Here is a 20,753-nt window from a genome sequence, read left to right as displayed (position 1 = left end):
ACTTGATCCTTCTTTGGCTGTGCAGGGTCTTAGTTGCAGCATGCAAACTTTTAGTTCCCACATGTGGGATCTAGCTCCCTGACCAGGAATCCACCCTGGGTTCCCTGCCCTGTGAGCATGGAGTCTTTATCCACTGGACCACCAGATAAGTCCCAAGATATATCTGATCTTTGTCCTTGGTTTTTAGCCTAAAACTTTTCTAAAACTTTGGGTAATTCCGGAGTGATGTGTCTTTTGTATGCTAAAGAAAAGCAGTAGCCGGAGGCACTTAAACAGCTTCAGAATGGGGGCTGGTCTCCAAAAAGACCGTGCTGTGCGAACTGTGCGAAGTCTCTTAGTAGTGTCCTACTCTAGTCACTTAGTAGTGTCCTACTCTTCACAACCTCATGGCCCACTGGCTCCTCTGTTCATGGCAAGAATACTGGAATGGGTTGCCATTTCCTACTCCAGGGAAGGCGTGATTAGGTGGCTGTAACTTTCAGCCCCCACCTCCAGACCTTCTGGGAGGCGAGATGGCTGGATTTTGAGTCAATCCCCAAACGCCAGTGATTTCATCCCATTGGTGAACACATGGGATGCTCAAAAGATGAGGTACCTAGAGAGAGCAGGGCTGCTCCCTGCCCTTCCCCCATACCTTGCCCTGTGTGTCTCCTTCCATGTGCTTGTCCCTGAGTTATTTTCTTTATAATCAACTGGAAATAGTCTGTGAGCTGGGGTCTGTGAGCTGTTTTAGGAATGGGTGGGTAGTGGAAACTCTCGGGTTTATAATCAGTCGTTAAGTATAGGGGACAGAGAATTTCTTAGCACTCCAGTGGTTAGGATGCTGCATTTCCACCGCAGGGGGCACAAGTTCAAATCCTGGTTAGCATGCTTGGAGAGGCCAAAAATAAATAAATAGGTAGATTTTTTTTAATAAAAAAATAAATTAAAAAATAAAGGAGTATTTATTAAATTAATTAATAATTAATAAAAATTATTTTAAATTAAAATAAAGGGGTAGTAATCTAGGACTGATCGGTATCTGAAGTGAGGCAGTCTTGAACCCTTCACCTGTGTGGTCTCTTCTAACTGCAGTACAGAATTACAGGATACCCAGTTGGTGTCTGGCATTGGAGAACTGGTTGGTGTGGGGGAAAATAAAACAAACATACATTTGATGTCAGAAGTGCTGTGAGTAAAAACATTTCGGGGGCGTCAGCAGATCTTGTAACTTCCCTGGGTTCCCCCCTTCTCTATAGATTTGGGGCTGCACAGGGTGCACCTCGCCTGACTGCTCTTTCTCCACTGTTTGTCTCCTGAGCACTTCCAACTTCTGACCCGAGACATGTTGTTACCTGGACACAGGAAACACATCCTTTCCACAGCACAGGAGGTAAAGGCCCGAGCAGGGAGGGAAATTGGCTGAGGGTTACAGTGGCACACTGGCATTCAAGCTGGGACCCAAGTCTCCTGAAGAGTGAAGCTCTGCCCCCCAAGCATGGTTCTTCTTGGTCTCCTCTGTGTGGACACCCCAAGCTCAGTTATCAGCCCTCTTCTCACTCCAGGCCCCTCTCCTGAAACATCTGCCTGAAGGTGGTACCAAGGAGAGGTCACATGGTTAAAAAACAAACCCCAAAGCAGCTCTCGAAGCCTTGAAAAGTGGGCAGCCAGGGTGACCTTGAGGAAAAATGAACTTGTAGGTGGAGGCCCCTCTCTTTTGATGGCCAAGGGGAACTGTGGGCACAAGGCCTTCTTTCTCTACACCTGTTTCCCCATCTGTAAAACAGGCATGATTTGCCCACCTTCCCTAGCAGGGCTGAGTACACAACTGGAGTTCAAAACTCACTTGCCCTGTGTCCTTGGCCACCAAAGCTCAAGTCCCTGAGGACCCCAAGTGAGGCAGAAGCCCAAGGTCTGGGGTCTTTTGCCCCCACAATAGGAAAGGCCAGAGCAGGCAGGGGCAGAGGGGAACCTGGCAGTCAAGGCTCTGGAGGTGAGACGTCCAAGGTCCATACATCCTGGCACAGGCTCCTAAAAAGGCTGTGTGACCTCAAGCCAGTCACTCGACCTCTCTGAACCTTAGCTTCTTCAAAACGGTGGAGAACAGGATGTTGGGGGAGGGGTGTTTCAGAAAGTACTTGAAAAATCCTGGATTTCAAGTTAGTGCTCTATCAGGGAGGTCCCACAGAACCTACCCACACCCCAGGCCTGGAGAAAGACAGCCTGGGTCTGAGTACCTGTGTCAGCCTTTCTTCTGGTCCTGAGATTCAGGTTTCCCATCCAACAAATGATAACACAAGCTTAGATTGAGCACCACCTGTAAGCCAGGTGGAAACGGGCTCTGTAAACAAACTCTCTTAATCCTCACAACTTTATGGGACAAGTTTACGATTGCTCTGCCCATCTTAAGAGACAAGCAGACAGCAGCCCGTAAAGTTCAAGTTTCTGCCCTTCACTCCGTCTCGAGCTGGAGTTGCCCCTCGCTTCCCTCTCGCAGTCCCTCCTACGCAAAGGGGACACCCGCGGGCTGGCTAGTTCCAAAGGCAGGTTGCAAACCCCACTGTCCCCCACCCAAGCCGACCGGAGTCAGCCCGGCGCCCAGGGGCGCCTAGATGGCGCTCGATGAGCGCCAGATGTGCAGGCTCTTCCCGAACGCCGAGTCCGGCCTCCTCCGAGCAGGGGCGGAAGGAGGAGGTGAAAGAGGCAGGAGGGGCTGGGACCCGGCCAGGCCCCGCCCACCCCGTCAGGCCCCTGCAAGAGAAGAAGGAGGCGAAGAGCCGAGCTGGCGTTAACGAGACTTTACTGAAAACAGAACACCGGGCGAACCAAGGATTACAAACAGGAATGTGGACTCGTAGCAAAACAAAACAAAAAAACAAACAGAGGGAAAAGGGCGGGAGGAGAGGGTGACGGAGGGATGGAAGGAGAGGGGAAGCGAGAGCGAGGAAAGGGGAGGAGAGAGGGTTTTTTTTTCTTTTTCTTCTTCCCATTTCCTTAAAAAACCAACACAGGAGAACACACACACACACACAACCAACGTTTGTTCCCGAGTAGAAACATAAATAGGGCAGAATCGAACACTCTGTTCTTCTCTCTTCCAAAGTCAAAAAAAAAAAGGGTAAAAGAAAAAGGAAGCGCAGGGCTTGAGGCTGCGCCCCCTCGGAGCCTTCTTCGGCGGCGGTGTGTACAAAGGGGCGGCCAGGACGCGCGGGTTTGTGCAACACGGGGTGACCGCGCGCCCGGGATAAAGGCAGCGCAAGAGCGGGGCAGGGGAGGTCATGCGCTCACCCCCCCGGGAGCAGGGGGTCCAGCTTGTCGAGTCTGTGGCGCCCTCTCCGAGTCCTGGCACCCTGGCGGGGGGGGGGGTCCCCGGGGCCGCGCCCTCTCCGAGTCCGGGGCGCCCACGCCCCCCCCCGCGAGCCCGCCTCTCTGGGAGGGGGCCGCGCATGCGCCCCGTGCGCGGGCTCAGTACGCGGGCACCTGGTGCTGGGGCAGCAGCTGGCAGCCGCTGTTGACGTGGCTGAGGACCTTCTGCTTGAGCTGCGCCACCTGCTCGCGCAGCAGGCTCGCTGTGGACGCCAGCTCCGTGTTCTGGCTCTTGAGCGTCTTCACTTTCTCCTCGAGGCGCGAGATGCGCTCCAGCTTGCGCTTGCGGCACTTGGAGGCAGCGATGCGGTTGCGCAGCCGCTTGCGCTCTGCCTTAATGCGCTCTTGCGTGTCCATGTCGATGGGCGACAGCGGCGGGCTCTCGCCGAAGCTCGGCACGTCGGGCACCGTCTGCGGTTCATCCTTGAGCGCGGCCAGACGCGGCGGCCCCAACGTGCCTGGGGGTGGCGGCGGTGGGAAGGGCACGGGCTCCGCGGCGAAGGCGACCGTCGCAGCACCCCCAGCACTCCCGGTGCCGCCCGCGTAGCTGCTCAGGTTCGCGTAGACGGGCGCTTCGGGCGTGGCCGCCGCTGAGGCCAGCTCGCTGGGAGGCGCGGCGCCCGCAGCCGTGCCCGAAGGTCCCCCGGCGGCGGCTGCAGCGGAGGCCGCGCCCGCGCCCAGCTGGTTTTGCTTGTGTAAGTCCTCTAGGGCCTTGACGAAGCCCTCGGCGAACTCCTGCTCCTCGCTGGCCGCCACCTTGGGATAGAGGAACTGCGTGCTCGTCGGCGTGGTGGTAACCAGCCCGTTGGACTGGATGATGAGGCGCTCGAGCTCGGGCGAGGCGAGCTTGAGCAGCCCCAGATCGGGCGAGGCAAGCAGACCGTCGGGGGGCGCCGTGCCCGGGGCGCCGTCGGTGCGCAAGGGGCCCGGGGGCGGTGCGGCCGCGGGCTTGAGCGCTGCCGCCACCTGTTCGCTCAAGCTCAGCGTCAGCGCGTCCTTCTTCATCATGCTGCCGGCTGCCGCCGTCGAGGGCGCCCCGGGGAACAGACGACCCGGGGACGCGAAGCTGCCACCACCGCCACTGCTACTGCCGCCGCCGCCCAGGCCGCTCAGCGCCTCATCGCCGTAGAAGGGTGTTTCCATCCTCCGCCTCCCCCGCCGTGCCGGCCCGGGGGGGGGAGTGGCCGCGGCCGCCCGGGGGCCCGCGCCCCCCCCGTCCGCTCGGCCCTGCGCCCGCCCCGGCCGCGGCCGCTGCGCCCGGCCCTCCACTGGCGGCGGCTCCTGCGCCGCGCAACCCGTGCGCCCCCTTATAGCCTCGGCCCGGCGCGATGAGCTCACTGTCCCCGCTCGCCATTGGGCACGAGTGACGTATCTCATTTGCATGATGGGGTGGGGCCAAGTCAATGACGCCCCCCTCGTCCCCCACCGACTGCCGTTGTCCGGGTGACGCGCGGTAAACGGCACAACAGCGCGCTGCCTTGTGGGTTGACGTCATGGGGGCCGGCCGAGCACCAAGCCTGGTCACTCCGCCCCAGGAGTGCTGTGTACGACCGATGCCCCCAGCGCCGCCTCCCGCCAAGGCACGTCCCGGGTGGCGTGATGGGCCCGGCCACCCGGCGCCCGCCCTCCCAGAGGCCCCGCCCCGCATCCGCGCGTGGGGCCCCGGGAGGGACGGGGGCGGTGCCGTCCTCCGGGGACGGGAGGGGGATGGGGCTCCGGATGGATAAATAACTCCCTGGCGCCTCCCGCTTCACTATGCTGGGTCTCCCTTATCGCGCCTCTGACTGGCCATTGTGCGGGCCTAAGGGAGCTGTGCCCGGCGGCTCGTCGGGGGTGTGGGCTAGGTCTGTTTCCAGCTCACCCCCACCCCGGTGTGTTTGCCCCAGAAAGACTGGGGAGGGGAGAGGCGGTTCCAGCCAGAAGTTGTTGGAAATGGTTTGATCCTGCTACTTTTCATACGGTGGGGTCTAAATCGCGGGAGTCCGACTTCCTGACTTTACAGACGGGAAATTGAGGCTCTGCGAGGTAGAGTGACCTGCCCTCGAGGCCAGAGCGTGACCAGCCTGAGCTCTTATCCATCCAGTAGAACCCGGGCGTCCATGCCCCTGATCAGCGGCTTACGTTTTTACCTCTGCGTCTGCCAGAGCTTCTTGTGGGTACCCCGGTGGTTCCCGGACTGGGCTGTTAAGTCAGGAATCCCAGCTGGTAATTATTACCTGTTAATTACTACTATGATTGTCAGGTCAGGCTTAATGGGCCTCCATAAAGACTAGCTGGGGATGGGAATATGAGGGAGATGGGAGGGGCCCTTCACCACACTCCCAAGAGATCCTTGGGACATCTGGGTCTAACCTACGACCCCTGCACAGAACCTGTCCATGGCTCTCATCACACACTGGATGGCGCCCAGTCCATCACCAGTTGGTGGAGGGCCCATACATTCCTTTGTTCTTTCTGGTGACACCCTGGTACCTTTCACTCTCACCCTCTGAGCTTTGTCTTCCCAACTCCTTGCTGCCCTCAGGGCCTTAACAGGTCTGGCTCCCTTCCCCCAATGCCAACGGCTGGTCTTCAGAGAGGCCCCTCCCAACTCACCTTGTTTCCACTATACCTGGAACCATCCACAGTGCTAGGGCGGACCATAAGTCCCAGCAGGGCAGGCTATCTTGGGCCTGCTGGGTCTCTAGCTTCCTGCATGGGGCCTAGCATCCAATAGCCAGTGTTAAAGGAGAGGGCTGGTGGGGTTGCTGTGGCACTGTCTGGCCTCAGTTTGTCTGACTGGCCTATGGACATGAATACCTGGTCTTCTGTCTCCCTTCCTCACCTGGCCTTGCCCCTTACTGGGCTGTGGAGCAAGAAGGCCTTGAGGGAGGCTGTCACCATGAGAAAGAGGCCTGGCCTGGCTGGTGGAGAGGTGGGGGTATGGATGTGTGTCTGTGTACCCACAAATGTCTGTCTGTGCCCCCATGTGCCTGTATGTGTTCATGTATGGGTCAATGTACCCAAGTGTGTTCACACACAGGAGGGGATGTCTGTGCTTGTGTGAATCCATGCATATGTGTACCCATGTGTATGTATGTATCTGTGTTTCCAAGCATTTTATGTATGTGTGTGTGTATATGTGTTTCCAGGCATGTGGGTTTCTGTACCCTCCAGTCGTGTCCTCTCGGGTCCCAGTCTGGCCATAGGGACCCCTAAATGAAGGGGATGCAGCCCCTAGCCTGTAACCAGCCCTGCCCTAGCAACGTTCTCTGGGCCTATGCAGTGGGGCTAGATTGAAGGAGATGGGGCCATGCTTCTCCCCAAGGCAGGAGGGTGAGTGGGCAGCCTAAGGAGGCTCCCCCCTGACCTTGGGCCTTGACTTTGATAGGTAAGAATGGTCTGGTGAGCTGTGGGCAGGGCTAGCCTGAGCTGAGAGGGTGACCAGCAGACAGGCTTTGGAAAATGGAGGCAAAGGAAGGCCAAGGCGTATTACCTCTCTGATTGTATTTACTGCTTATGAAAATGGAGCAAATAATCCCACCTACTTCATAGAGTATTTTGACTTCTATTGGAAGTATTTGAACAAATAGTAAGAGCTCAATAAATGTTTTCTGTAATTGTTTTATTATCATTTGGCCAAACTTAATTGCAGTTCTTTGGAGTACCCTCAGCCTGGACTCCCCTTCCTTAGCCTCCTGGCAAACTCCTACTCATCCTTCAAAACCCACCTCCAGTGTCCCCTCCTCCAAGAAGTCTTCCATCAACTGACTGAGCCCTGCCCACTCTCTATGTCTAATTTACTCTGCCCCAGGAGGGTCCTTGGGGCTAGATGGGGAAGACCTGTCTTGGCTGCCCTTGGTAGCCTCTGCCATCCCTACTCTTCAATACCTGCCCCATCAGGTTCCTGTGCTGTGACTTGCCATTCCTTGTGACCCAATGTCCTTCCTCATCCTCTCCTTTTTCCCTCTGGGACACCCCGGTCCTGATCCTCCATTTGGGCCAGGGGTTGACCCCCCCAGAGCTGGGGTGCAGCTGTTTCCAGCTTAGTCTTCCCTAGGGGCTCCTCAGGCAGGTCAAAGGGGGCCTGAAATCCATCAACCAGTCCCAGGCAGTGAACATGGGCTATCTCCCATTCATTCATTCATTCCACATACATTGACTGTGCATTTACTGTGAACCTAGTGATGGGGGGACACATGAATGACACAAACACCAGCAACCACTCAGGCACACAGTCTGAGGGAGGAACCTGACAAGCACAGCTTCAAGGAGAATAAATGGTACCTTCTTCCTGCAGGATGCAGGGGGAAATTGTTTTAGAGTTGAGTACTCTGGGAAGGTCACCCCAGGAGATGATGCTGAATTCAGGAGGAGCTGGAGCAAACCATAAGATAATTCATTTGAGGGCAGCATCCCAGGGAGAGCAGCAAGTGCAAAGGTCCAGGGGCAGGAACCTACCTGCTGGCCACATCTGCGCAGGGTAGAGAAGGAAGTGAGGCTTGATTCACTGAGCCAGGGAAAGCCAGAGAGAGAGAAGGTAAGGGTGGCGGTGAAAGTGCTTCCAAAACCCAGGTGCTATTTGAACTTTGGGAAGTGGTAAAGGATAGGGAAGCCTGGTATGCTGCAGTCCATGGTGTCGTTAAGAGTCGGACACAGCTGAGCGCCTGTCTCAAGGGTAGAAGTGGCAGATGGAATTGAGGGACTAGACGGTAAAATGGCTAGGTTGGGACTCTTCATTTTCCCGTTGATTCTCCCTGCAGCGTCTTAAGTCTTGGGAATTATCCCACCCCCCCCACCCCACCCCCCACCCCCAGCAGGGTCCAGAGAGGATGCGTGACCTGCCCTGGGTCACAAAGCCGAAGCTGAAGCCCCATCCCCACCCTAGACTTTCAAAGGGAGGCTGGCTGATCGTAACGGCCCCCTCGCCCGTTTTCAAATCTCCCGGCTCTGGCCTCTCCCCAGTGCGAAGAGATTGCTTTCTTGTTTAAAGGAACCTACAATTCGATTTAATGTTTAGTCTTTATTTGAAGATCGAGACCTAAAATCTACTTAATAAAACACAAAACCCCAAAGAAAGTTAAGGAGGAAGCCGAAAGGAATGAAGCGGAGCGGTCCTGGGACAGAGGGTCTTCCCAAGGACGGTCCCCGGGCTCTCGGGACCCCGCGGGGCGGGTGGGGCTCCTGCCTACAGAGTCCCCGGCGCTCTGCACCCAAGGGCTGGTGGGGGTGGAGCTTGCGGAGGTCGTCCCCAGTGACAGGACCCGCGGATCGGCCGGGGGGATGGGCGCCGGGCTCGGGCTGGGGGCGCGTCTGGCCCCGGCGCATTCCAGAGGATCGGGTTACTGGCGCAGGCGGCGGCCCCTCCCCTCCTGCCCCGCTTCCGCCCTCGCCTGCAGCGGGAACGGCCGTCGTCTCCCTCGTCCAGCGCAGGTGTTGGTCCGGTCGCTGGGCGAGGACCCAGCCCCAGCCCTCTAGCTCTTTCCAGTCTCACAAGACCATTTTACAAACGAGGGAACTGATGGGCCGCCAGCCCCCTTCAGCACCAGAAGGACACCAGGTAGAACCTGCTTTACGACCGGCGACCCTGTTGACTGTTCCCCGAGATTGTGGTGTCCCTAGGCTCCCAGAAGAGCCACTAAGTCCAACATATGCTGATTGATTGACCGTCCCAAGTGAGCCCAGGACTATGGGACAAGAAGAAAATAACTTAGGCCACGCTGACCCCCACCCCCCCCAGGACAGGCAGGACTCCTGCATTCATCGGGTGCACATTTGTGTACATTTGCTGAATACCCACGCCCAGGTTCCCAAGTGGCTCAGTTGTAAAGAATCCACCTGCCAATGCAGGAGACATAGAGATTCTGGTTCGATCCCTGGGTGGGGAAGATCCCCTGGAGTAGGAAATGGCAACCTGCTCCAGTATTCTTGCCTGGAAAATTCCATGGACAGAGGAGTCTGGCGGGCTACAGTCCGTGGGGTCACAAAGAATCGGACACAACCAAGCACATAGCACAGGCCTAGGTGAGTACACTTGCTGTATACACAAGCCAGGCCCAATGTATTCACAGGTGGACACTGGAGAAACAGATTTAAGGGTCAGATGTCACAAGACCAACTTCAGAAGTTGCCTTTTGCTTTTGGCCAAGTTGAAGCATCATCACTCATCTACCACCCTCTACTGAACACTTGCTGTATGCCAAGGCCTGTGTGCTGGGGGAGGGTTTTGGGCTTTCCCTTATCACCTCTAAGCTGACTAGACTCTCACGGGGGATGGGAAACCACCACCATAACACAGAAGCCCACTTTAGGTCAGCATCACCATTTTTTCCCTTTAAGTCGACCCCTTTTCAGCTTTTACTTCAGTAAAGACATTTCAAAAGGGAAGCTTCGAGTCACCACCAGGAATGGAAAACCAGTTTCTCTTGCCATAAATAGAAAGAAACTGAAAAACGAAGAAATGAGAGCAAAACTCAGGCATTCCCTCCTCGGGGACACTCTGGGTCAATTCCGGACCCCAAATGTTCAAGTATCCAAAAAATATTAAAGGCTGGGAAGCCCCAAACCAATAAGACAGGCACGTGTGTTCTCAGGGCAGGAAGGGGCTCAGGGACTCACACAACATTCCTATCTCCAAGAAGGGGGGTCAGGACACAGTAGGAGCTCAATAATGTGCCCAGCCTGGGTGACAAGCACCTACTATAATATGTGTGGGGTTTGCCTGCATCAGCCAGAATCTTCCCAAGGTCCTTCGAGGTACTGAGCTGTTTGGGGGGCAGGGGGACAGAAGGCAGTGGCAGGCAGAGGCCTCTTGGGTGTGGGTTGCAAGGGGTCTCTCTGAGGAGGCTTCAAGTTGGTTAAGTGGGAGCTCTCATTTCTGCCTAAACATCTTGGGGCTGCCCCACCCACAATACTGTGGGACCCTGACATCCTTCCCATACTACCTGGGGTTGGGGATGGGGGGATGTCAGTCGTGTCTGACTCTGTGACCCCATGGACTGTAGCCTGCCAGGCTCCTGTCCTTGGAATTCTCCAGGCAAGAATACTGGAGTGGCTAGCCACTCCCAGCTGCTGGGGATCTTCCCGACCCAGGGATCAAACCCAGGTCTCCTGCATGGCAGGCAGATTCTTTACCATCTGAGCCACCAGGGAAGTTGGGAATCAATGGATACAGTAACAAATAATTAAATGAATAACTATATAATTTAGTGAAGTAGTGAGCAGATGCTTCCAGGAGGCCAAGATGGGAAACCCACTCTTGACGTTGTTCTTTAAAAGCCCCACAGAAGCACCGCGAAGAGGGACAGCTGTCCCCATTTTTCACATAAATAAACTGAGGCTCTGAGCGAAGTCTAAGTCCAGACTTTGGAGGAAGACTGGAATCCAGGTGAATCTCTACGGGCTCAGGGACAAGGCTCAGGGAGCTGGGCATCTCGGGGAGATGAGGCTGGACCTCGGGGCTGCGGGGGCCCTTGGGGGAAGGCACCACGTCGGCATCTCTACAGGATCCTGGCCCCTGTAGGGGAGTAGATCCAACGGGGATGAGGCAGCAGGGAGGAGGCGGCGGGGGCCCCCAGGGTAGGGAGGAGCAGGCGGAGTCCGCGTCGCTTAGGAAGAGGCCCCAAGGAAGGAGCAGACTGGGGGCGAGGGCCTACATAAGGGGTATGTATTAACGCCAGTCCTGCCCTTAATGGGCGAGGGAGCAGGACGACCCTTCCTCTGAACCTGAGGACGTTTCTTCTGAACCCCCTCGCCTGTCGCCTCCTACCCCTCCCCCCCAGGCCCCGCCGCGGCCGCCGCCTCTCCCAGGGAGGAAGTGGTGAGGATGCGGGGGAAGGCCCCCCATTCTCACTTCCCCTGGGGCAGGGCGGGGCCTGCAGGGTTCCCTCCCTCGCAGCAGGAATCGAGGGCCCCCCACCCCCGCGCACACACATGGGTGGGGGCCAAGGGGGGCTGCCATAGCTGAGAACTGGGCCAGGGTTGCACGCCCCGCCAGCCCCCAACCCCACCCCGGTAACATATAAGTTCTCTAGGCTTGGACGGTCCTCATCTTAAATATGTGGGTAAGAAGCTCGACCTTGAAATAGTGAATTGCTGGGTGAGAGGTCCCCGCCCCGGGCCTGACGAGCCCCCCACCCCCACCCCCGGCCCGGGGCGGGAAAACCCAGCCGGACAAGGACACGCCCAGCCTTGGAAGGGTCAGGGCCGGGACGGAGGGAGCGAAGTCGCAGTAAACACGGACTTGGAGGGAGGAGGGAGGCGCATTCCACGGCGCAGGCGAAGACCTGATCCCGATGGGGCCTCTCGGCTGCACTGCCCAAAACCTGTCTCACGCCGGTCCCCGCAGCCTGGCCTCGCCTCTGGCGGGGATGGGGGAGAGAAAGGTTATGGCGAGGGCGGGGGTGTTCGGCGCAGCGGGCGGCAGCGCAAGAGTTAACCCCATGCGGCGACCGGACTCTGTGGCGTGGGGGTGGGTGGCGTCAGAACCGACGTCAAGACTAGGAGGAGCGGCGTAGACGCGGAGGCTCCGGCCGCCCGGCCCGCGCCCCCGCCGCTCGGGAGGCGGTGGGTGTGGTTGGTGGAGGGAGGCCTACCCCCGCAGTTTCCCCCACGCGGTGCAAAAAGACTGGGCAACTGAGGCACGAGAAGGGTCGTGGCCTACCTGGAATCGCCGCGGGTCTCTGGGCTCCAGGTCCCCGCCCCTGTCCCACCTGGTCACCCTCATCCAAACCGAGACTCCCCTCCTCCGTCCCCCCACCCGGCGTCGCCTGGCTGGCACGGACTGATATTTTAGTTTCGTTCTCCAGCACGCGGACAAAACCGCCTAAATACTCGCTGGGCGGCCCCGAGCGGTGCGGTACTTAGTCGCCACTTCACCGTGGGCCTCAGTTTTCTCCACCCGACAATGGGGAGAGAGCTGACATTTACTGCGAGTGCCCGCTCGGCCTTCGGGAGAGGGTTGGGCGGGGATTCCCACCCCAAGGGGCGGGGAAGGGAACCGAGAGCCCAGAGGTACGAGGTCGGGACACTAGGCAGGCGAGATTCGAATCCCGCACTGGTTCCCGGCCCCCCTCCTCACCTCCAGCCCTCTCTGATCCCTCTCCCTCCGTTCTCTTCCTCCCTTCCGCTTCTCTCCCCTCCTCCCCTCGTCCTTCCCTTCGCCCCGCTACCCCGGGGCTGGCTTGGCCTCCCCGCGGGGCCGCTAATTAAATGCAGGACTGGGGGAGGGAGGACCGCACGCCTTAACCCCTTCATGCCGGGCTCTGGAGCGCTGTTACTGCCCAGGAAGGAGGGAGAAGGTCAGCTGCCAAACTCCCCTCTGCCCAGAACTTCAGGCCCCAGGACAAACTCTTCTGATGAATGGGTTATTGTTGTTTAGTCGCCAAGTCACGTCTGACTCTTTTGGGACCCCGTGGACAGTAGCCCGCCAGGCTCCTCTGTCCATTGGATTTCCCATGCAAGAATGCTAGAGTGAGTTGCTCTTTCCTCCTCTAGGGGATCTTTCCCACCCCAGGATGGAACCTGAGTCTCTTGCATTGGCAGGCGGGTTCTTTACCACTGAGCCATCAGGAAAAACTGATGAATGGATCAATCAAGGCTTAGGGGCTGGCCCCAAGATTCTGGACAAGGCAGATTCTTCATGGCCTCCTAACAGGAGGGCTGGAGCCCACAACTAGTTGGGAGGGAAAAAGGAATTACAGTGACTGTGAAATAAAGCGAGAAAGGCAGAGATGGAGGAAGAGAGCAGGAGAGGGAGGGAGGCAAAGTCTGGTGGAGACAGACAGAGACCAGAGAGAAAGGAGGTGGGAAGAGAGACCAGTTATAGAAGGCAGAAGACACAGCAAGAGACACTTGACTGTTATAAAATCAAGCCAGTTTTCACTGGGATGCATGGTTCCTGGCTGGGGATTGGAACCAGTCTTCAGTCTTGTTGGCATGATGAGAAGGTGACATTATAAATCTGTACAAGGAAGATACTGTCCGAAGTGACTGTTGGAGGGCAGCCCAGGTGGAGCTAATGAGGACATGGTGGCCCTAGCGATGCTCAGTATGTGTGGTGATAAGGGATCCAGGAGGCCACCTTGCGAGCTGGAGGCCTCAGCTACCCTGGAGGCTCATAGGGCAAGATCCCTGATGCTGGCTTCTGGCCGCAGCCTGGCTCACCCACTGCCCAGTGACCTCTGACAGTGCTTTGTGGCCTGAACCACCCAGGGAGCTGTAGCTCTCGCTCCCAAGTCCCCAGCCTGGCCCTGCAGCTCTGGGTCAGGTGGAGAGGACCCAGACACTGGCATTTCACTGCCTGGCTTCCCCTTCCCTCGGCACACTGGCTACTGCCATCCATCGTTGGATAGACCGACACTCTGAGAGGGGCCTACATTCTTGGAGTGGGAATATCTGAAAACATAGGTAATATAATATCTGGCAAGAGCTGTGAAGGAATCTCACCAGGAGGAAGGGAGTGGGGAATACAGAGGGCCCATGACATCTGCAAAGAGGCACCAGGGAAGGATATTCCTAAATGCTGGGTTAGCAAGGGCAAAGGCCCTGAGGTAGGGATACAGGGTATGTTGGAAGACAATCAAGGAAGAGGCTTGAGTGGGGTGAGGAAAGGGGAGATGGGGGAAGGTAAGGGCTGGGGTGAATCACAGGGGCATCCATGTTGTCAGCAGCTGGGGTGGGGGTAGGTGGAGTCCTTGCCAGCTCAGGTAGAGCCTGTGACTACCCTCCTTGCCTCCGTTTCCCCACCAGTGCCCATGTTCCAGAGGATGCAGGGGAGACACAAGGGGCATAGAGGCTGCCCAGGGTCACAGGGGTCCATCTTCTGCTCTCTGTGAGTGCCCCCTCGCCTCTTCACATGCCCTGTGGCTCCCTGGTCAGCTCATCTCCCTGTCACCCCCTCCTTGCCCTCTGCCCACTGCTGCCATCCGGCCACCTAGCCTTTGCCCATGATGCTCCCTCACTAGTGCCCACAGAACACTCTGCAGCCCCCCACCTAGCCGAGCCTGAAGACTTTCCCTCGGCTGGCTCCCTATCCCCACTGGGCCCCTCACTCAGCCCCCTCTCCCGATGTTTGGCTGCAAGCTCTGCAGGGAGGGAGTGGCTTAAGAGACAGACAGGCTGACAGATGGGAGAAGGTGGGCATCGGGGTCCTTGAGCTCTGCCTGCAACCTGGTTAAAAATAGCTACCCCTCTGCCCCAGCCCCTTGTGAGGAGGTGGCAGTGACAGTGGCTGCAGTGATGGGGGATGTGCCCGGGGGAGCATCCGGCAGGGCCCACGTTGCCATGGTGATGCTGACTCAGAGGCAGAGGCAGGTAGCAGCATCTGGTACCCTGCGGCCGCCTCTGCACGCAAGGCACCCTGCCCAACCCCCACCCTGCAGCCTCCACTCCACTCATCTTCTGAGACTAGAGAGGGGTGGATGAGGCCCTGTGGCAGCTGGTTAAGTTCCTCCACAACCCCCATCCAATCACCTACTAGCAGGTGGGAGATCGTGTTCTCACTGCAGTGACTGGGTACCAGCTCTTCCTCCCTCCATCCACCTGTCATCCTGTCCATCTGTCTGTCCATCCATCCATCCACCCACCTATCCAACCATCCCTCTGTTCATTCATCCACCTAACGTTTATGGACCACTTCCTGTGTGGCCACACTGTTCTCAGCACCAGGCAGTTAACTCTTGCCCATGCAATCAGAGTATCAGAGAAGGGTTTGGGCTGAGAGGATGCTGGTGAAGACCCTTGGCCACTTGGGCCCAGACCTCAAGATGCTGAAGCTCTCTTTTCTCTCTCCTGCTGTCAGTCTCTCCCCCTCTTCCTGCATCTCTTTCAGTCTCTCTCTTTGTCTCTGCATCTCAAAGTACAGCCCAGACCCTTCCCCACACCCCTCAGGCCTCACAGCTGTGCCCACCTCCCTCTTCACTTACCCTACTCTAGCCACATCAGCCTTTGTGCCTTTCCTCCAGTACATCAGCTCATTCCTACCTTGGGGCCTTTGCACATGCTGCTCTCTCTGCCTGGAAGACCCCGGTATCTATCTTGTTTAATTCTTGGTTTCCTGATTATCTCTCTACCCCCCATCTTCAGAGTATATAGACCTAAGAGATGGCCTGTTGTTCCTTCGCTGTAAACACAGAGTAAACACTCAACCAACAGTCCAGGAGCTGATGAAGGATAAACACAGTGTATCCAGTCATATGGCATATTATTCACACAAAGAGAGGAATGAAGCACTGATACACACCGCAACATGTATGAACCTTAAAAATACTATGCTGAGTGAAAGAAGCCAGATGCCAAAGGCTGCATAGGATGTGATTCCATTTATGTGAAATGTCCAGAACAGGTCAGTTTATAAACATGGCAAGCAGATTAGTGGTTGTCAGGGGCTGAGGAGGAGGGAGTGGGTGTGAGGCTTCTTTCTGGGGTGATGACAATGTTCTGGAACTAGGTACAGGTGGTGGTTACACAACATCGTGAATGTACTAGATACTGCTATATTGCTCACTTTTTTTTTTTTAATTTGGCTGTGCCAGGTCTTTGATGTGGCATGCAAGATCTTTGGTTGAGGCAAGTGGGATCTAGTCCCCCTGACCAGGGATGGAACCCTGGCCCTCTGCACTGGGAGCACAGTCTTAGTCACTGGACCACCAGGGAAGTCCCTGAATTGCTCACTTTAAAAAGGTTGATTTTATGTTACTGAATGTTACTTCAGTTGTTTTTAAAGCACTTTAGGTAAAAACAGTCTCTGTGTTAGCTGCTTGGTCATGTCCGACTTTTTGCAACCTCGTGGACTGTAGCCCGCCAGGCTCCTCAGTCCATGGGATGTCCCAGGCAAGAATACTGGAGTGGGTTGCCATTTCCTTCTCCAGGGGATCTTCCCAATTCCAGGGATCAAACCTGGGTCTCCTGCATTGCAGGCAGATTCTTTACCTTCTGAGTCATGAAGTGTGGACTTTAGGCAATAATGCTCAACTTGCTGTGTCTCCAAGACACCCAGCATGTGCCTTCCCCAGGGCCTTTGCACCTGCTATTCCCTCTAGCTGGAGGCTTCAGGGGATAGAGAAGCAGATCAGATCCCAGTGGGCCAAGCTGCACTCCAACTCGAATCGTTCCCCTCACCTTCCTGGGGCCATGAGAAAGGTCAAGGGGCTTGGTGGTTAGGATGGAGTGTGCCTGGGAGACTGAGTGGTTAGGATGATGTCAAAGATATTTGGGTGCATTGGAGGGGGACAGCCTGCTCCCTGGGGGAGGGAGAAGGACCAATAACCTACATGGGGTCCCAAAACAAGTGGGCAGGGGAGGCAACAGGATTGGATCCAGCTGGGGGCCCTGTCCTAGGAGCCTGCTTCCAGCAGCCTCATGAACACAAACAGCAAGATCCATTTTCTAATTTTTAAGGAAAACTGCTGAGTAATGAAGATCTGCCTGATCAATGTTGCTGCGCCCTGGCCTCCCTCTCCAGGAATCAAGACTTCTAAGGTTTGTGGAAAAGGCTTCGCCCTTCCAGAGAGTTCTGGGGAAACTTGTGGAGTCTCTCCATGGCGACAGGGAGGAAGAAAGGCCACCTCACCACACTTGACAAGGATGTGGACATTTGGGGACCTCCCACAGCCCTGCTGGCCAGGGAGGCATAACATGCTGGAGGGGTGTAGTGTGGAGGGACGGGCCCCAGGGGTGCTTCTAGGGATGGTTTTCAAAGGAACAGAGAAGGGAATGAGGGAGGAGAGATGCATGCATGTATTCCCCAAGTATTTTTAGGCACTGAATGCAGCCCTGAAATATTTCCACGGCCACTCCCAAGAGTGAGCTGGGTGACTATTTTGGTGCCTGATTCCAGTGGGGGTGGAGTGGGGGTGAGTCATTCCTGGGTGGCTGGGCCCAGACCAGGAGGATGGTCTCAGGGCAGGACCCCAGGCCTGTAAGGTGACAGCTTACTGACCTAGGGCCAGGCATCTGGTGTCGGCCTCCGGGGCACAGAGGACAGTGGCCTGGCCCCTCCCTGTGGTGTGGCACCGCTGCCCAGGTCCCCCCTGGCCAGTCAGTCACGCTGACCCCACAGCTTATGGAGGTAAAGAGGGTCCCAGGTGAGGTTTCAGACACTCCACAGGTGCTCAGTGAGGCGCTTCTCCTGTGTTTTCAAGCAGGAATAAGGGACTTCCTCAGAGGTCCAGTGGTTAAGACTCTGCGCTTCCATTGCAGGGGCACGAGTTCAATTGCTGGTATGAAAAAAAATTTTTTTTTTAAAAAAAGAAAGTATGGAGCACTGGCTGTATGTCTGAGGCACAGTGGGGTTACACTTCCCAGCGTGTGTCCTGGGGTAGATGGCTCACCCTGTGTTTGCGCGTAGGCATTGCCTGTGCCCCGCTCGCTCGGCTGTTATTGGGATCAAGGTCCTGGGTCTGTTCGTCCTCACTTCCCTCCTAAGCAGGCCCCAGAGTCTCAGGGGTTGTGTTTACTGTCCCCTCTACCTGTTCCCTGCTCTCTTCCTGAGGCCAGAGGCTTTTTTTTTTTTTTTTTTTTATGACTTTTTTGATGTGGACCATTTTTAAAGTCTTTATTGAATTTGGACAGTCTTGTTTTTGTTTTATGTTTTGGTTTTGTGTCAAACCTGCACCCCATGCACTGGAAGGCAGTCTTAACCACTAGACTTCCAGAAAAGTCTTGACCAGATGCTTCATGTCCTTCAGAAACTGATTTGACCATGTCCCCCTTCTGCTCTTCAGAAAGCTCCTACCCCAGTGTCCTGAGCTCGCAGAACAACCAGCCCTTCTGCCCAGGCCCTCACAGCACCCCTTCCCCACCACCTCTGTGGCCTCTCCCTTGGGCTGACCCCACAGCATGGCTTCCTCTGGTCTCTTGGCTTCCACTCATGCCTCAGTCTGTTCTAGAACCTTCTGTGGCTTCCTATCTCACTCAGGGCCTGCACCTGCCCCATTTCCTGTCCTCTCACTTTGCTCCTGTCACCACCTGGCACAGGACCTTTGCACAGGCTGTCTCCCTGTCAGGAACACTCTTCCCCCAGGTGTATGACTCCTCTGCCTCCCTCCAACCCTTTTCTCAAATGTCACCCCTGGCCTGCCCTGACCACCTCTCTTCCCCACCCTCGTTTTCTTCTTTGAATTTATGCATTTGGCCTGTTTGTTGCCAGCTCACCCTCCTGGGAAGTCAGGGTCACTGTGGTGGGGGACTCTGTTTAATTCACAGCTTAGTCTCCAGTGCCTGGGATGCGGTTGTGGCCCCAGTTCCTCCACCCCCAGCCAGGCCTCTGTTCCTGTTATGGTGAACAGCTGCCCCCATTGAGACCTTCTGAGTGGACCTCAGACCACCTCCTGTACCTTCCACAGACCAAGCAGCCTTGTCCACGGAGGGCTGTCAGGGGACACTGAGACACTGATGGGCGTGTAGGGACACACAGGCCAGGACATGCAGACCCCAGGGCCCAGCTGGATGGGTGGGGAGGACACCTGCCATCAAGCCTGCCTGGAGGAAGTGGGAGGCAGCAGGCTGGGGCCAGGGCTTCCAGCGGAGGTGCTGGTGGAGCAGCGGGTGAGGCCCCGTGGAGGAGGAATCAGTGCTGAAGGGGGTGCAGGCAGGGCTGACACAGGAAGGCAAGCATCGCCCTCCTGCCCACCACTACCTTGGGGGGCTGCTGCTTTCGGCTGCCCACTGGATCCGGCTCCCTGAAATGGACTCCCGGTCCCAAGTTGAAGCAACAGGGCAATCCAGGCTGGCCCCAGGCTGAGTCACACCTGGGTGTGTGGGCCTCCCTGACCTGACAGCTGGAACAAACTCCAAAGGGAGAAGGTCGGCCCACGGGAAACACCTACACTTGAGGTAGCCCGCAGGCTGCAGGTCATGCAGCAGTCAGCACAGGGGGCGCCAGCCCCCGGAGACAGACCATCTTGTGGGAACCAGGCCGGCACTTTTGGTTTCTCTTCTTGTTCAGGGCGTTGAGGCTGGTTTCTTGAAACCAACTAGGAAGAAGTACTGGAAAACCAGGCTGTCCTGACACCCAACTCAGGAGGACGGAGCCTTCCGGAGGAAGCCCCTTGGCACCTAAGCGGCCAGTGCCGGGGAGGCGGCTCACGTCACCAGCGGGCTAGGAGAGAACTGGGCCGTGAGCCCCGGCTGCCCGGCTGGAAAGGTCAGGGGCGGCTGGTGCGGCTGGCGGCGCGGGCAGGAAGCCGCGATTACGCACGCCGCCGGGGATGCGCCCCTTTGTGGAGACGGGGCGCGTCGGAGACCCAAGACCTTGAGCGGCGAAGGGGCCCTTGGGAACGTCTGAACATGTTCTCGGTCCAGAGCTAAGGAAGAAAAACCAAACCGCGAACAGCAGGAAGGGGCGGGGCTTCTAAAGGGCTTCTCGTTCACAGCCGTGCCAGATACCCGAGGCAGAGCCCCCGGCTTTCATCAAAGCCTCACCAGAGACATCACGCCCCTGGCAAGTGGGAAACCCAGACTCCAGACCAAGGCCCCCAAAAGCCATTATGGGATTGTGTGTCCAGGGCTATGAGGGAGGGGAGTTGTGAACACAGGCCCTCCCTCCCCGCCATTCTTTTTGTGTCTTCTGGCCTGGTACCGCCCACGTCTCTGAGGTGGGTTCCCAGGGCCCCGGTCGGTCGCACTCAGACCCCGCACCCCGGTCCCCAATCTATGCCAAAACAAGGACTCAGGCGGCAGCAGGTTCCTGGAGGGGGTGCGAAGGGAGAGAAGCAATGAGGTGGTGGCAGGGAACAGCATTCTCCAGATGGGATCAGACTGAGAAATCTTAAGAGAATCTTTGAGATAGCTAGGCAGACCTAAGTAGAGTTCTACAGGCACCACCATCTTTTCTTCCAATCAGCCTTCAGAACCGGTCTCAACACGGTATCGGTGACAAGTAGAACCCCAGACCAAGTAGACTTCACATCCATAGGAACCAGCCTCTTAACACCAGGCTGTCCAGGAATATCGGTCAAAGGACCACATCACCGGAAGCGTTTTGCGCAAGTGCTGGCTCAGCGTCTCAGGCAAATCGCGGAGTTGTGGACAGGCAAGTGCCCTGATTCGAAGAGGAGGTAAAAGGTTCACGAAAACCTTCCTGTGTTCCTAGAGGCAGCTCCCTCTCACAGCTTCTCAGGGAGCTCTGGTGTGAACAGTGCTTGCAAAACAGGGACAGAGGGTGAGGACAGTGTGGGTGTCCCACTGGCTCCCACCTAGAACTTCCCTCCCCCACCTCCCCACAAAGAGGGGAAGGGGGTCCCCTACTGCCCAGACCTCCATCTTGCCTTCCACCTTTTGTAAGAGGCTGCTGAGGGTCATGGGAACCAGTGTCCCACTGAAATGCTTCCCCTTGGTGAGAGGCGACAGGGTGCAAAAGGAACTTCTTGCGTGGGGGCTGTGATTTCCTGAGGACACTACTACTAAATGCGCCCAGTGGTTCAAAGGAA

At 56.8% G+C, this 20,753-nt stretch overlaps 1 protein-coding gene and 2 long non-coding RNA genes across 3 annotated transcripts in view; 1 reads left to right on the top strand and 2 right to left on the bottom strand.

Annotated features, from left to right (window-relative positions):
• The window catches only part of LOC145508829 (uncharacterized), a 22,953-nt gene extending 2,200 nt beyond the window's left edge, over nucleotides 1-20,753 (top strand). The window contains exons 2-7 of the long non-coding RNA XR_014055616.1: nucleotides 1,239-1,372; nucleotides 14,074-14,155; nucleotides 15,409-15,667; nucleotides 16,723-16,803; nucleotides 19,271-19,765; nucleotides 20,168-20,753. This is a non-coding gene — a long non-coding RNA (uncharacterized LOC145508829). The remainder of the gene's footprint in view (nucleotides 1-1,238; nucleotides 1,373-14,073; nucleotides 14,156-15,408; nucleotides 15,668-16,722; nucleotides 16,804-19,270; nucleotides 19,766-20,167) is intronic.
• Nucleotides 2,763-4,630, bottom strand: JUND (JunD proto-oncogene, AP-1 transcription factor subunit). Its single transcript, XM_081496334.1, has one exon. It carries the CDS (start codon nucleotides 4,486-4,488, stop codon nucleotides 3,445-3,447), a length of 1,044 nt encoding a protein of 347 aa, XP_081352460.1. The 5' UTR covers nucleotides 4,489-4,630; the 3' UTR covers nucleotides 2,763-3,444.
• LOC145508830 (uncharacterized) lies at nucleotides 6,935-8,138 on the bottom strand. Its single transcript, XR_014055617.1, has 2 exons — nucleotides 7,786-8,138; nucleotides 6,935-7,701 (listed from the first exon to the last, which is right to left on the bottom strand). It is a non-coding gene; the product is annotated as an uncharacterized LOC145508830 (long non-coding RNA).

This window comes from Giraffa tippelskirchi, chromosome 6 (assembly GCF_054371585.1).
Source record: "Giraffa tippelskirchi isolate mGirTip1 chromosome 6, T2T-mGirTip1v1.2.pri, whole genome shotgun sequence".
Classification (NCBI taxonomy): Eukaryota; Metazoa; Chordata; class Mammalia; order Artiodactyla; family Giraffidae; genus Giraffa; species Giraffa tippelskirchi.
Note: the sequence above shows the minus strand (reverse complement) of the source record. Positions and strands in the feature narration are given on the sequence as shown.